Raw genomic sequence first — 13,254 nt, forward strand, 5'->3', positions numbered from 1 at the left:
CCTCCAGCTTCTCAGTTGCCAATGCACCTGGGTGCTGGGGCCAGCCCTTTCCACATCTCTGCCCTCCTTACCAGTCTCTATGTGGCTTCTTCTGTAAACCCGTGGTTATAATATGTCAGTTCAGCTAGCCTTCAGTTGGTTATCCAGGTTGATTGCTCTATACTAGTAATATAGCTAGGAATCTGGTTTGGGGCTGGGAGCAGGTGAGTATAGCTTCTACCTGCTCTGCAGCCATCTTATAATCTAGCTTCTAGAAATTACACTGTCCCTGCCCCTGGAGTACTTTGGCTGTAGACCAGCGGTTCTCAACCTGTGGGTCGCCAACCTCTGGGTCGCGACCCCTTTGGGGGTCAAACGACTCTTTCACAGGGGTTGTTCACCTACGACCATCAGAAAACACATATATAATTACATATTGTTTTTGTGATTAATCACTATGCTTTTAGTTATGTTCAGTTTGTAACAATGAAAATACATCCTGCATATCAGATATTTACATTACGATTCATAACAGTAGCAAAATTATAGTTACGAAGTAGCAATGAAAATAATTTTATGGTTGGGGGTCACCACAACATGAGGAACTGTATTAAAGGGTCGCAGTATTAGGAAGTTTGAGAACCACTGCTCTAGACTGTCCCTTAACTTGATCTTGGGGAAGTAGGGTCAGTCCTGCCTGGTCAGTTTGAGGCTATAGTCTGCCTCTTCTTGCCTGTCCCTCCTGTGTCATTCCCCTCACTGGGAGGGTGTGCTTGGTCCTCTGTGGGTCTGAGGGTGGAGGAACACAGCCAGATCCTGAAGAGACAGCTGGGGGGCCCTGTGAAATCAATGCTGGTGGGAGACACAGGCTCTTTGCCCCCCATCTGATAGCTTACCATCAGATAGATTCTTTGTTCTCTTTGTTATTAAAGCCAGTAAGTTCATTTTTTTCCTCATTTTAGAATTTTCAACTGTATATTTTAAAATAATGCTTGCTGCTATTAATTAATTTTGAGTTGTGATTCCTTTTCACCTGTGAGAGGGAAAGGAACAGAAACTTGAGAGACGTAAAAGGAACCCCAGAAGGTGACTCAACCTGTCACCGGCCCATGGTGGGACCAGGTGGGATGGGCCGCAGGAACTTTCTATTTCTAGGAGGTACTGGGAAGTTCAAGGAACTACTCAAAAATAACTTTTTAAAAAAATATACTTTTATTGATTTCAGAGAGGAAGGGAGAGGGAGAGAGATAGAAATATCAATGATGAGAGAGAATCATTGATTGGCTGCCTCCTACACACCCCCTACAGGGGCTCGAGCCCGCAACCTGGGCATGTGCTCCTGACCGGAATCAAACCTGGGACCATTCAGTCTGCAGGCTGACTCTCTATCCACTGAGCCAAACTGCCCAGGGCTCAAAAAGAACTTTTGTCAGAGTTACTTTTTAATCCTAACGCTGACCTGTCTTAACATTTATTTAAGGTTTTAGATGCCACAAAGCGATTAGGCTGTGAAGAAATGGAAGGATATGGCCCTCTGAAAGCTCATTCATTCTTTGAATCCATCACATGGGAGAATCTGCATCATCAGACACCCCCGAAACTCACCGCTTACCTACCAGCCATGTCGGAAGATGATGAAGACTGCTATGGAAACGTAAGCTGGCTCGTGTGTGTCAGAACAACCCAGGCAGAGATGGATCCTGCTTGTCATACTTTGTGAAAATGGTTCCTCTGTGCTTAGGAAGTTTGTGCCCATCAACCACAGGACTCTGATTCATGGGATAAAGGCTCAAGAGGAAGCTGGCATAGAACTGGACACTTTGTAGCCCAAATCTGAGTCTCTTACCGAGACTGAGCCCTAAGTGGCTTTTGTCCGTGAGTCTGCCCCGAGTGCAGGTCATCAGGCCCTGGGGTGGTCGAGTCCCTTTTTCTCATTTTTTCTAGATAATTTTTACTCTTAGGGATTGAACCAGAGGCAGATAGTGGGTGAGGGAGTCTGGAGCTAGTGGGAGCACACCCTTCACTTTTTCCCCTGGGCTCCTGGTGCTGTCTCTCCTGGTGGGCATCTTTCTTATGCTCTTGGCTGGTGTTTTTATAATCATATGTCTAAAAACATTCTGGAATGCTTCTGATCTTTCCAAGAGAAGCCTGGGGTGCTGTTGCTTTGAACTTTTTGGGACATGGCATTGAGGATGGACATTGGTCAATGTCAGCTTTTAGTTCCTGGTAAAAGCGGGAGCTGTGGTACAAGCCCAAGGGGTGTAGCACCTGGCATGTGTGGGAAGCTGTAGTCACAGCTTGAACTTAGATGTAGGTGTAGTACACTTTGTTCTTTAAATTTTTCTTATGGAAGCATATGGAATTGGACAGAGGAGTACAAGGAGCTGCAGTGCACCCACCATCCACCTTCAAGTGTTTTCTTATTATCATTGATAGTCCATTTTTCTGGCTTGAGTTCTGTCACTGTAGCTTATTCTAACCAGTTATGTGTAGAGTTCCACTTTAGTTGATGTGGGAATTCTAGACTTTAAGAGTCATCCAGAGCCAAATTAAAATTATTACTGGTACCACCTCTCGAAGATCAAGAACTCCTTATGTCCCCTGCTTATTGTTGCAAGCAACACATCCCCCTTTGCTTCCCCTGAAATATCCTTTGTGCCCAGACTTGAAGGAAGCCTGACCTGCTTCCCCATTGCAGTAGCTGCGGCCTCCGTGTTTGCAGACTGCAGAAGGCTCATCCCCAGGACTTCCTCCCCCGGCCTTGTTATTCCTAAGGCACAGACAGTAGGAGTATGTTAGTGTCTCCAGTCCAGTGCCTTTGGCAGGGGTGTCCAGGGAAGCAGCATGTTTGGCTGACTGAGCTCTAATGGAGCTGAGCTCTGATGGAGGACGCAGCTGTCTCAGATCTCAGTGTCTGGGGAGCTCAGCTTCATGTAGCCTGTGTGTGTATGTACATGTGCGTGTTTGTGTATGCGTGTACACACACTTGAGTGTCTTTTTCAGGCTTTCTGTCTGCTGTTTTATTGCCTTCGCCATGTCAAGAGCTCTGGCTTCTTGGTGCTCAAATATTGCCATCTCAAACTGGCTCTACAGGTTAACAACTTATTGTTAGGTGGCTCATCCTCAGCTTTAAAGGCTGTGTGGTTTGAAAGCCTTGGAAAGTATTTGGCCTGAGCTCCCTATACCACCCTTCACAATTGGACAGTTTAGTGAACCTTGAAAAGACTTTGACCTGGAAAGGTATCAAATACAGAGAAAACCTGCCCAAGGAGATACTCCCTTACTGCAGAGGTAGACATGTGTCACAGGGGACAATCTCACCACCCATGAGGCTCCAGGAGAGTCTAGTGTCCTTTTCAGCAGGAAGGGGACTTCCCTGTGAATGAGAGGAGCAGAAACTATCTTTATTCAGGGAGTGAAGAGAGCAGGCACCCTGTTCTCATCTGTGTTCCTAACCCCATGCTGGTGGCTGATGGTGATGCTCATGTCTGGACTCCAGGTGGCCCCTGGAGAAAAGTTCAGTGTTCAGCACAGTCCGGTGTTTCCTCACTGCGTTGGTGAGCACCTCCACTCCAGCCACTGTCACTCCTTGTCACCTGTCCTTTCTAGGTTTGGGGTTTGTGCTGCTCGTCTGTACTAGGTGAGGGGAGAAGAATGGAGTGCAGAGATAGAGCACCTGGAGCTTTCCCTGGGACAGTACAATGGAGCCCCCAAGATAGGACTCACCCAGCAAGCAGTGGTCATGGTGGTCAGCTAGCAGTTCCACCATGGGAGCGAGGCAGTCCCTGCATTGGAAACACGCAGGGGTCTGGTTCTGAATTCCGCACTGGCCCTCAGGTTGTGACCTTGGGCCCATTCTGAGCCTTATTTCCCTGTTGCAGAAATGGAGATGGTGGTAACAGTCATCTCACTGGCTTCGCAGGTTTGTTGAGACACCCACAGAAGCTTATGGAAGCCTCTAAGCTGAGAGACACTGCCCAGAGGTGGCCTTGGGGCAGTTTTCAGAGAGGAAGTGGAGAATGCTCCAGGAGGGGCCCCAGGAGTGTCACTAGGGTCACTCCTACCTGGGAGCCAGTGGGCAGGGCTGAGGCTGCTGTTGAAGCTGAGTGAGCACATGGGTGAAGGCTGTTTGGGGCAACACATGAGGAGGGTGGGCTCTGGGTCTGCAGGAGGGAGTCGTCCCTCTAGAGCAGCAGTTCTCAACCTGTGGGTCGAGACCCCTTTGGCAGTCGAACGACCCTTTCACAGGGGTCGCCTAAGACCATCCTGCATATCAGATATTTACATTACAGTTCATAACAGTAGCAACATTACAGTTATGAAGTAGCAACGAAAATAATTTTATGGTTGGGTCACAACATGAGGAACTGTATTTAAAGGGCCAGAAGGTTGAGAACCACTGCTGTAGAGCCACAGGGAACTTGGAAGGATGCACTGCATTCTCATCTCACCTATTTCTGGTGGCGTCTTTCCTTTTCCTCTTTGTTAGCCATGGAGAGGCTGGGTGCCCACTTCTCGCCAGGTCTTTGCTGGGGCTCTCTGGCCCGTTCAGCAGCCTAGGAGTGTGCGAGTACACAGCCCCTGCCTTTTGGTACATTTGTGAGTCATTCCATTTTCTGTGTCACCAGTGTTTGTAGTTTTCTCCAGAATAGCAGGCAACTCTGTCTATATCAAGCTTAATTAATCTTTGCTGAGATGAAAAGGAGTATATTTTTATTTTTAATTGAACTCAGTCACATTGGAATATATAATGACAGCCATAGACTCAGAGACAGAGGACCACAGGGCTAAAGGAGGAGGGCTCTGAACTCCTGCCACTGAGCCTCTGCACCCCGGAGGGTGGGTTCTCTGGGGCCATAGGTGCCCGTCCCTCCTCCTCCCAGAAGGCATCCTAACCCCCTCTAGAGGGGGCAGCATGGGGACTTACAGAGTTTCCCTTCCTGGAGATGAAAGCTGAGGGTTAGCTGCTCTCTGGGGTGAGCATCTTCTCATGTTCACCTCGGAAAGAGGAATCCAGGCCTGCCTTGATTTAGTGGCCAGCCATCCAGTGGAGGAGAAAGAGCAGCCCACACTTAACAGGAGAAGCAGAACTGGGCTACAGCCCTGAGGCTCATCTCCCATCTGGGCTTTGAGGCCCTCAGGCCGTGAGCTTGCTGGTATAGCGTAGGTCAGAGTGTTGTCTGCATCTTTGGACCCTAGGGAACATTAGGCGCTGTTCTCACTTTTCCCTCTTCTCTGTGCAGTACGACAATCTCCTGAGCCAGTTTGGCTGCATGCAAGTGTCATCGTCATCATCCTCCCACTCCCTGTCTGCCTCAGACACGGGTCTGCCACAGAGGGCGGGCAGCAACATCGAGCAGTATATCCATGACCTGGACACTAATTCTTTTGAACTGGACTTACAGTTTTCCGAAGATGAGAAGAGGTTATTATTGGAGAAGCAGGCCAGTGGAAACCCTTGGTAAGAATTTATAGGCATAAGTAGTACTCCCTTTAAAAATGCAGAGCGGAATGCAGGGAATGCGAGACACGGTAAACAGAGAAAGCAGGCATCCTAGTCTTCATTACCGCTGCCTGTGAGGCTCAGCACCAGCTCACTCCTCCCAAAACTGCCAATAACACTCTGGGGTGAGGCCCCTCAAAGGGTCCAACTGGAAGTGGGTATTAAGAATCGTTGGGCGGGGGGAGTGAGTGCGTTTGGGACTCAGCAGGCCGGGCATCTGTGTTCGGACACGATTCACCGTGATTTAATAACTGCTGCTCCTTGGTGAGATGTTTGGGGTGTTCCAGGAGTTTTGCTGTTGTAACTCATCCTCTGCACATAGTTTTTCTCACTTGTCTGAATATTTCTTTAAAGGTGGAGTCCTGGGTGGCAGGTGGAGTGAACGTGCACATTTAAGAAGGCAGTGCTTTGTATCTGCAGTGCCTGTGAACAACCCCATTTCCCGAACGGTCATGCCGACCCTTGAGCATTTTGATGCTCTAAAAACAGGGTCATGTGAATTGGCATTTGATTTCTTATCAAAGCAAACATCTCGATACGTTGGCCATTTGTATTTACTTGTCAAGGTACTTTGAGTCCTTTGACTATTTTTCTTATGTTTTGCATTTTTTTTTAAATTGACTTTATTTTTTTGTTAATCCTCACCTGAGGATATTTTTTCCATTGATTTTTAGAGAGGGTGGAAAGGATGGGGGGGGGTAGGGGGAGAGAAACATCGATGTGGGAGAGACATGTCCCACATGTGTTCCAACCAGGGCCAGGGATCAAACCTGCAACCCCGGTACATGCCCTTGACCAGGAATCGAAATGGCGACCCTTTGGTGCATGGGCTGACCCTGAGCCATACCAGTCTCGGGCTTCCATAAGGTTTAAGAGTATAAAGGGGTTCTGAGTTCTGAAGGTTTGAGAGCTGGTGTTTTAGAGCAAACTGGCCACTTGTTCCTCCTCCACCTGCGTAGAAGCCAGGTATGGAGTTCCCTCCTGAGGTGGTCACATCGGGCCTCTGGCAGGCTCACTGGGCTCTCCTGGGGTGACTGTGTCCTGAAATGGCCCTAGCTTGCTGGTGGCTTCAGGTTTGCATCCTTGAAACAGGTGTTCTTGGAGACTGGGTGGGGTGGGATAGGGTAATGAGGAGAGGGCCCTGGCTTTGGAATCAGGAAATCCTTCAAGGGAGATTTTGCACTGTCACCCCTTGTGAAATGCCTGTGACCAACTTGAGATCCTCAGCCCCTGCACTGACATCTGTAATGAGGTGATGATAAATGTGGCCTGTTGTAGAGGGTTGGGTGACAGAAGGCTGTGTATGATCTCAGGGCTGTGATAAAACCTCTTGTGCATGCTAACTATATGCCAAGAGTTAGACAGATCTTTAATTTAGGTCTGCTTTCATCTTTGAATCTGCAGACTGGACCTGCCAACTGCCAGAGAGAAAAAGGTGCCTAGTGTGGGGGTAGGGTGTTTTCTTCAGGAGAGTAGGAACTGACCTTTTGAAGTAAAAAATCAAAAGGATTCTTTTAAGTAAACTTGTCAAAGTGGGTAACTAGTAGCTTGTTTAACTTAATTGGTTAATTAACCAAATGAATAGGCTGTGGTATTGACGCTAATAAGGGAGCTTCTGACCATCTCTGTCTACTCCCTTGAGTCCTGCCTCCTGGACTCGAGGAGTAGACAGAGATCTACCCCAGCCACTGGGTCCGGTCAGGAGTCCAGCATCAGCTCTTCACCATCTGGAGCACCAGTGGCTCTCCTGTGTCCTGTCACTAGAGAAGCCGAGATAAGTGGCTGTGTGCTGGCAGGCATGTGTGAGAGGGAGAGAGAATGTGTATCCATGTGCGCTGGAGGGGCTTGTGGCTGTCAGTTGGGGGTCCTCACTCTGCAGGGACAAGGAAGGAGCTCGCGTGTTTCTGTGTGGCGCCAAAATGTTCTGTTGCTGAACCATCTCGTGGCTTCAGATTCACAGTGTGAATAACAGTTGTGAAGGTGGGTGTTTCTGGTCTTTGCTTGTCTTTTGTTCCTTAGGATAGACATTATTTCCAAATTACCTTTTCAGCAGGTCCTCCTCATTTCAGACTCTTTGTGCCAGTGCTGAGTGAGACCGCGCTTCCACAGCATCCGTATGGCACTTGCCTGCACCCCAGTGCATCTCAATAGAACACGGAAAGTGGCGCTCAGTTTATTTTTTTCTTTTCTTTTTTTAATTAAAAAATTTTTTTTGGTTTACCTTTATTTTTTATTATTTTTAATCCCCACCTGAGGATATTTTTTCCCTTTTTTTTTTTTTTTTTTTTAGAGAGAGAGAGAGGGGAAGTAAAGGGAAGGAGAGAGAGAGACAGAAACATCAATGATCAATGCAAGAGAGGCATGTCAATTGGTTGCCTCCCACGTGCCCCGACCAGGGCCAGGATTGAACCTGCAACCCAGGTACGTGCCCTTGATGCGGAATATGCTCTAACCACTGGGAAACTGGCCAGGGCAGTTTCTTTATTGAGAACTTTTGGGGTCACTTAATTCCTCTTTTGGGAATTTCCAGTTTGTATCCTTAGTCATTGAGGTGTTAAGCCTTTTATGTCAGTCCCTTTGTAAATGCTCAGTAAAGTACAGATGGTTGTATTTGCTGAATGTTCTCCAGTGTGTTTGCTTGTTAATTTTGGTTATTTTTGTAGTTAAAGGTTCTTTTTGTTCTCATGTAGTCATATCTGTTACTCTGTATTAAGTAGCTCATTTTGTTTCCAGCTTTAAAAAGGAACCGCTCCCCTGGCCCGCCAGTGTGGCTCAGTGGTTGAGCGTGGACCTATGAACCAGGAAGTCATGGTTCGGATTCTGGTCTGAGCACATGCCAGGGTTTCAGACTCCAATCCCAGTAGGGGGCGTGCAGGAGGCAGCCGATCAATGATTCTTTCTCATCATTGATGTTTCTAGCTCTCTCTCCCTTTCTCTTCCTCTCTGAAATCAATAAAAAAAATTTTTTTAATGATAATAGTAGTAAATAAATAGTGGCCCTTCTTGCCCTAGCTGGCTTGGCTCAGTGGATAGAGCATCAGCATGCGGACTGAAGGGTCCCAGGTTCGATTCCAGCCAAGGGCACATGCCTGGGTTGCAAGCTCGATCCCCAGTGGAGGTCATGCAGGAGGCAGCCAATCAATGATTCTCTCTCATCATTGATGTTTCTAACTCTCTCTCCTTCTCCCTTCCTCTCTGAAATCAATAAAAATATATTTGGGAAAAAAAAAAAAAGAAGCAATAGTGGCCCTTCTCATGTAGGCTTGACCAATATTCCCTTCTTTTTTCCTTCCAGTTCTTCTTTTGTTTGATTTAATATTTTATTTTATTTTTTTAAACATTTTTAAAAAATATATTTTTATTGATTTCAGAGAGGAAAGGAGAGGGAGAGAGAGATAGAAACATCAGTGATGAGAGAGAGAATCATTGATCGGCTGCCTCCTGCCTGCCCCACACTGGGGATCGAGCCCAAAACCCAGGCATGTGCCCTTGACCAGAATCGAACCTGGGACCCTTCAGTCCACAGGCCAACACTCTATCCACTGAGCCAAACCAGCCAGGGCTGATTTAATATTTTAAACTGTCTCTCCTGTTAACCCATGTGAGGCTGCAAATATGCTGGAAGGTCTTTTCTTTCCTTGCTGTCTGTCAGACTTCCCTGATGGTGATCTTGTGCCCACTGGCCCAGTATCCCAGCAGCCCAGCTAACTGAGGCCGTGAACTTGCCTCGGCTTAAATTGACACCCTCCACCCTGCCTGGTATAATTAAAGTCTTCCCCTTACTGTTAACTTGTGGTTCTTTATTATACATTGAGTTCTTAAGTAACAGGGCCTGTAAGTTAGAAGAGGCTTTCTGTTGGGCTCCATTGTTTTCCATGTAGTTCTGTCTTGCAGCAGAGCCTCATTAGATTTCCTTTTCAGAAATCTCCTTGGTTTTTTCTCTTTGCTTCAAGCTTTGTTTTTGTTTGTTTACTTTTTAAAATATATTTTTATTGATTTCAGAGAGGAAGAAAGAGGGAGAGAGAGAGAGAAACATCCATGACGAGAGAGAGTCATGGATCGGCTGCCTCCTGCAAATCCCCCACTGGGGATCGAGCCCACAACTCGGGCATGTGCCCTTGACCGGAATCGAACCTGGGACCTTTCGGTTCGTAGGCCGACGTTCTATCCACTGAGCCAAACCGGCTGGGGCTTGTTTGTTTATTTTTAAGTGCCTCTGAGAGTGAAGTACTGTTCTTTCCCTTGTAGAGGACACAGCCCTTTTTTGTTGTTAATATTCATCTTAATTATTTTCAAAATCCACATGATGCTGCATCAGTTTGCTTGGGGCTCATTCCTTGGTGATGGGGTCTCAGCAAGGCAAGCCCAGTGGGCGTTGGTCTGGTTGGGTCAGGCTAGGCCAGGAACACTCAGTGGGAGAACATGGTTCCAGCAGCTTGGCCACTGCTTGAACATGCACTAGGTCCCAAAAGGAGCCGAAAAAGCATGTGGGTGCGCTCACTTACGAGCTAAAATTGTCACTGTTTGATATAACAGTTGTCTGACATGTTTTCAAATATAAAATATTTTGTTTCTACAGTAGAACCTTGGATTAGGAATTTTAGTAAAATCAGAACATAAAGCAGTAACTGTTAGCTTTAACCAGAAGAGATAGCCTGCAGACATTAAAACAACCTCTATTAAACTCTTAGAAATCAAAGAGACCTATATTTTGCTAATTATGTGTATTAAATCAAAACCTGCATTTGCACTAGCTGGTTTCGCTCAGTGGATAGAGCATTGGCCTGCGGACCAAAGGGTCCCAGGTTTGATTCCAGTCAAGGACACATGCCCGGGTTGCAGGCTCGATCCCCAGTAGGGGGAGTGCAGGAGGCAGCCGTTCAATGATTCTCATCATTGATGTTTATATCTCTCTCTCCCTCTCCCTCCCTCTGAAATATATATATTTTTTAAACACACACCTGTATTTGAAGCTTTCTCTTTCAAATTCCTGCCATGTTTGAATAAAAGTGCTTTATTACTATGGTAGAAACACCAGATGAGATTTTTTTTAATTGATTTTTAGAAAGAAACATGGATTTGTTATTTCACTTATTTATGCATTCATTGCTTGATTCTTGTATGTGCCCTGACTAGGGATTGAACCAGCAGCCCTGGGTATGGGAACAGCACTCTAACCAACTGAGCCACCAGTTAAGATGAGATATTCTTAAACCAAGTCCAACTTGAGTCTTTTAGAGATTTATGGTCCTAAGTGGCTCAGTGGATTCCGAACACTGACTTGGGGTCCCAGCTAATGGAGGTAACATATGAACACCAGGCTTCATCCTCAGGTTGACTCCCAGCAGGCTCTGCCCTTTTGGAGGGGTTTTGTGTTTTGGTCCTGCTTTGTTTAAAGTAACGAGGATTTGTGTGATGGGCTCAGCTCTGCAGCCCTGTCTCCCTCTGCCTTTCCTTGGTTGTGTGAAGGCTTCCAAGTGAGAGGGGACAGCAGGTGATATTTCTGGCCTCTGGTCCAACCGCAGATGTAAGTTCTGTAAAGCAACAGTGCTTGTGTGCTCAGTTACGTTTGGAGTTTCCTCATGTTACTGAGTTTGGATCTGTGAAGGGAGAGGCTTGGTTAAAGCAAAGTTCACAAATGCCATTGGGTGGTTTGTTTTGAAGGGAGGAGTTTGGAGAATTTCTGTCTCTGACTTATGTGAGTGCTCATTCTTGTTTTCTTTTGTAGGCACCAGTTTGTAGAAAATAATTTAATACTAAAAATGGGTCCAGTAGATAAGCGAAAGGTAAGTCAGACCCCCACTGCTCCTTCCTGTGCATCTGTGTCTCCCTCCTGGTTCTTTTGTTGTTGTTGTTAATTCTCACCTAAGGATATTTTTCCCATTGGTTTTCTTTTTTTTTATCCGAGTGAGTGGAAGGGAAGGAAAAGAGAATGGGAGAGAGAACGATGTGAGAGAGACTCATCAATTGTCTGCCTCCCGCATGCACCCTGACCAGGGCAGGGGATTGAACCCGTGACCTTTAGGGTGAGGGCCAACTTAATAACCACAGAGCAACACCAGCCAGGGCTTCCTCCTGGTTCTTACTCAGGATCATGCCTTCCTCTCAGTTTCCTGCGGTAACTTGTCGCACATAGCATCTTTCCTTCTTAGAGATCATCTCTAGATTTGATAGCTAAGGGAGACTTCAGCTATTCAGCTGTAGCAGAACAGAAGTAGAGCCTCTCTCATTTCTTCTCAGAAGCCAGGGTTCTGGTGTCTCCACAAGGCTGGGTTCACCGATAAAGTTTCTGTCCCATTGAGGAGGGTCTGCTTGACATCACCACAGTCACCTAATACTTCATTAGAATTGTTTTGTTTTTTTAACTTAAAAAAGAATTTTTTTTATTGATTTGAAAGAAGAGAGAAATATCAATGATGAGAGGGAATCATTAATTGGCTGCCTCCTGTACATTTCCTACTGGGGATTGAGCCTACAATCCAGGCATGTGCCCTGACCAGGAATCGAACTGTAACCTCCTGGTTCATAGGTCAATGCTCAACCACTGACCCACACTGGCCGGGCCTAGAATTGTTTTGGAAAATTGTTATTTATTATGTTTTATTATTTATTTTATTTTATTATGGATTAATTTTATCAAAACATATCCGACTCCATAAATCTGCTGACCCAAGCCCTTCTAAGCTTGGGCTTGTGAAACCCATTTCTGACCCGCCCTGGGGCATCCTCGGTGGATAAGAACCTCCATGAAGGGGGGTTCTCAGGCGGAGCTCTGTGCCTCAGAGTGGAGCAGAAGGCACAAGAAGCAGCGGGCTGACCACTAATTGTGGGGCCGTCCGAGTTTGCTTAGCCACGGGGACCTGAGCTGGTGGGCTGGCCTGTGCTGCTGTTCCTGCACGTGGCAACCAAAGTCAGGGCGCCTAAAATGGGGTGAAGACATCAGATCGCCAAGACCAAGCAGTAAGCGCTTCCACTCTAATCCAGTGATGCCGAACCTATGACACACGTGTCAGAGGTGACACGCGAACTTATTTTTTGGGTTGATTTTTCTTTGTTAAATGGCATTTAAATATATAAAATAAATATCAAAAATATAAATCTTTGTTTTTACTATGGTTGCAAATATCAAAAAATTTCTATATGTGACACGGCACCAGAGTTAAGTTAGGGTTTTTCAAAATGCTGACACGCCGAGCTCAAAAGGTTCGCCATCACTGCTCTAATCCAAGACCGGGTCCACATGGGGGATGAGGTGTGCACGCTCCCTTTGTCCCAGTGAGTGGATAGGTGGCTGGCAGTGGTTTTTGTGCACTGAGCTACTCTGACAGTCCAGCCTCTGAGGCAGCAGTAAGCACTGTCATCACCCACTTCTGAGCCTTAACAAGCGGGTCCTTTTTTTTTTTGTCAGGGTTTATTTGCACGACGGCGACAGTTATTACTTACAGAAGGGCCACACTTATATTATGTGGATCCTGTCAACAAAGTCCTGAAAGGTGAAATTCCATGGTCACAAGAACTCCGACCAGAGGCCAAGAATTTTAAAACCTTCTTTGTCCACACAGTAAGTTTGTCTCTATAGATTCTCCTTTGCAGGGCAGTTGAAGCATCCAGATGCCGTAGCCCAAGGAAGGAGCTGGAGTCGAGGCACTTGTCTCCCCCTTTCCCGTGTCTCAGGGCCCCACGTTCATGGCTCAGTCCTGAGCTGAGCTGGGAGACACCTGTGCTTATTTTTTTACTTTGGGGGTGACCTGAGGGATCTGTAAGTCATCACC

General features: G+C 46.6%; 1 protein-coding gene across 2 annotated transcripts in view; it reads left to right on the forward strand.

The window, feature by feature from the left end:
• PDPK1 (3-phosphoinositide dependent protein kinase 1) overlaps positions 1–13,254 on the forward strand; it is a 102,656-nt gene that overhangs the window by 83,195 nt on the left and 6,207 nt on the right. For both annotated transcript variants that reach the window (XM_070413208.1, XM_070413209.1), the window contains exons 10-13: positions 1,460–1,633; positions 5,223–5,440; positions 11,211–11,268; positions 12,891–13,043. In XM_070413208.1, coding sequence (XP_070269309.1) covers positions 1,460–1,633; positions 5,223–5,440; positions 11,211–11,268; positions 12,891–13,043 — 603 coding nt within the window. The remainder of the gene's footprint in view (positions 1–1,459; positions 1,634–5,222; positions 5,441–11,210; positions 11,269–12,890; positions 13,044–13,254) is intronic.

This window comes from Myotis yumanensis, unplaced genomic scaffold (assembly GCF_028538775.1).
Source record: "Myotis yumanensis isolate MYYU_CA2020_CCGP unplaced genomic scaffold, mMyoYum1.0.hap1 SCAF_4, whole genome shotgun sequence".
NCBI lineage: Eukaryota > Metazoa > Chordata > Mammalia > Chiroptera > Vespertilionidae > Myotis > Myotis yumanensis.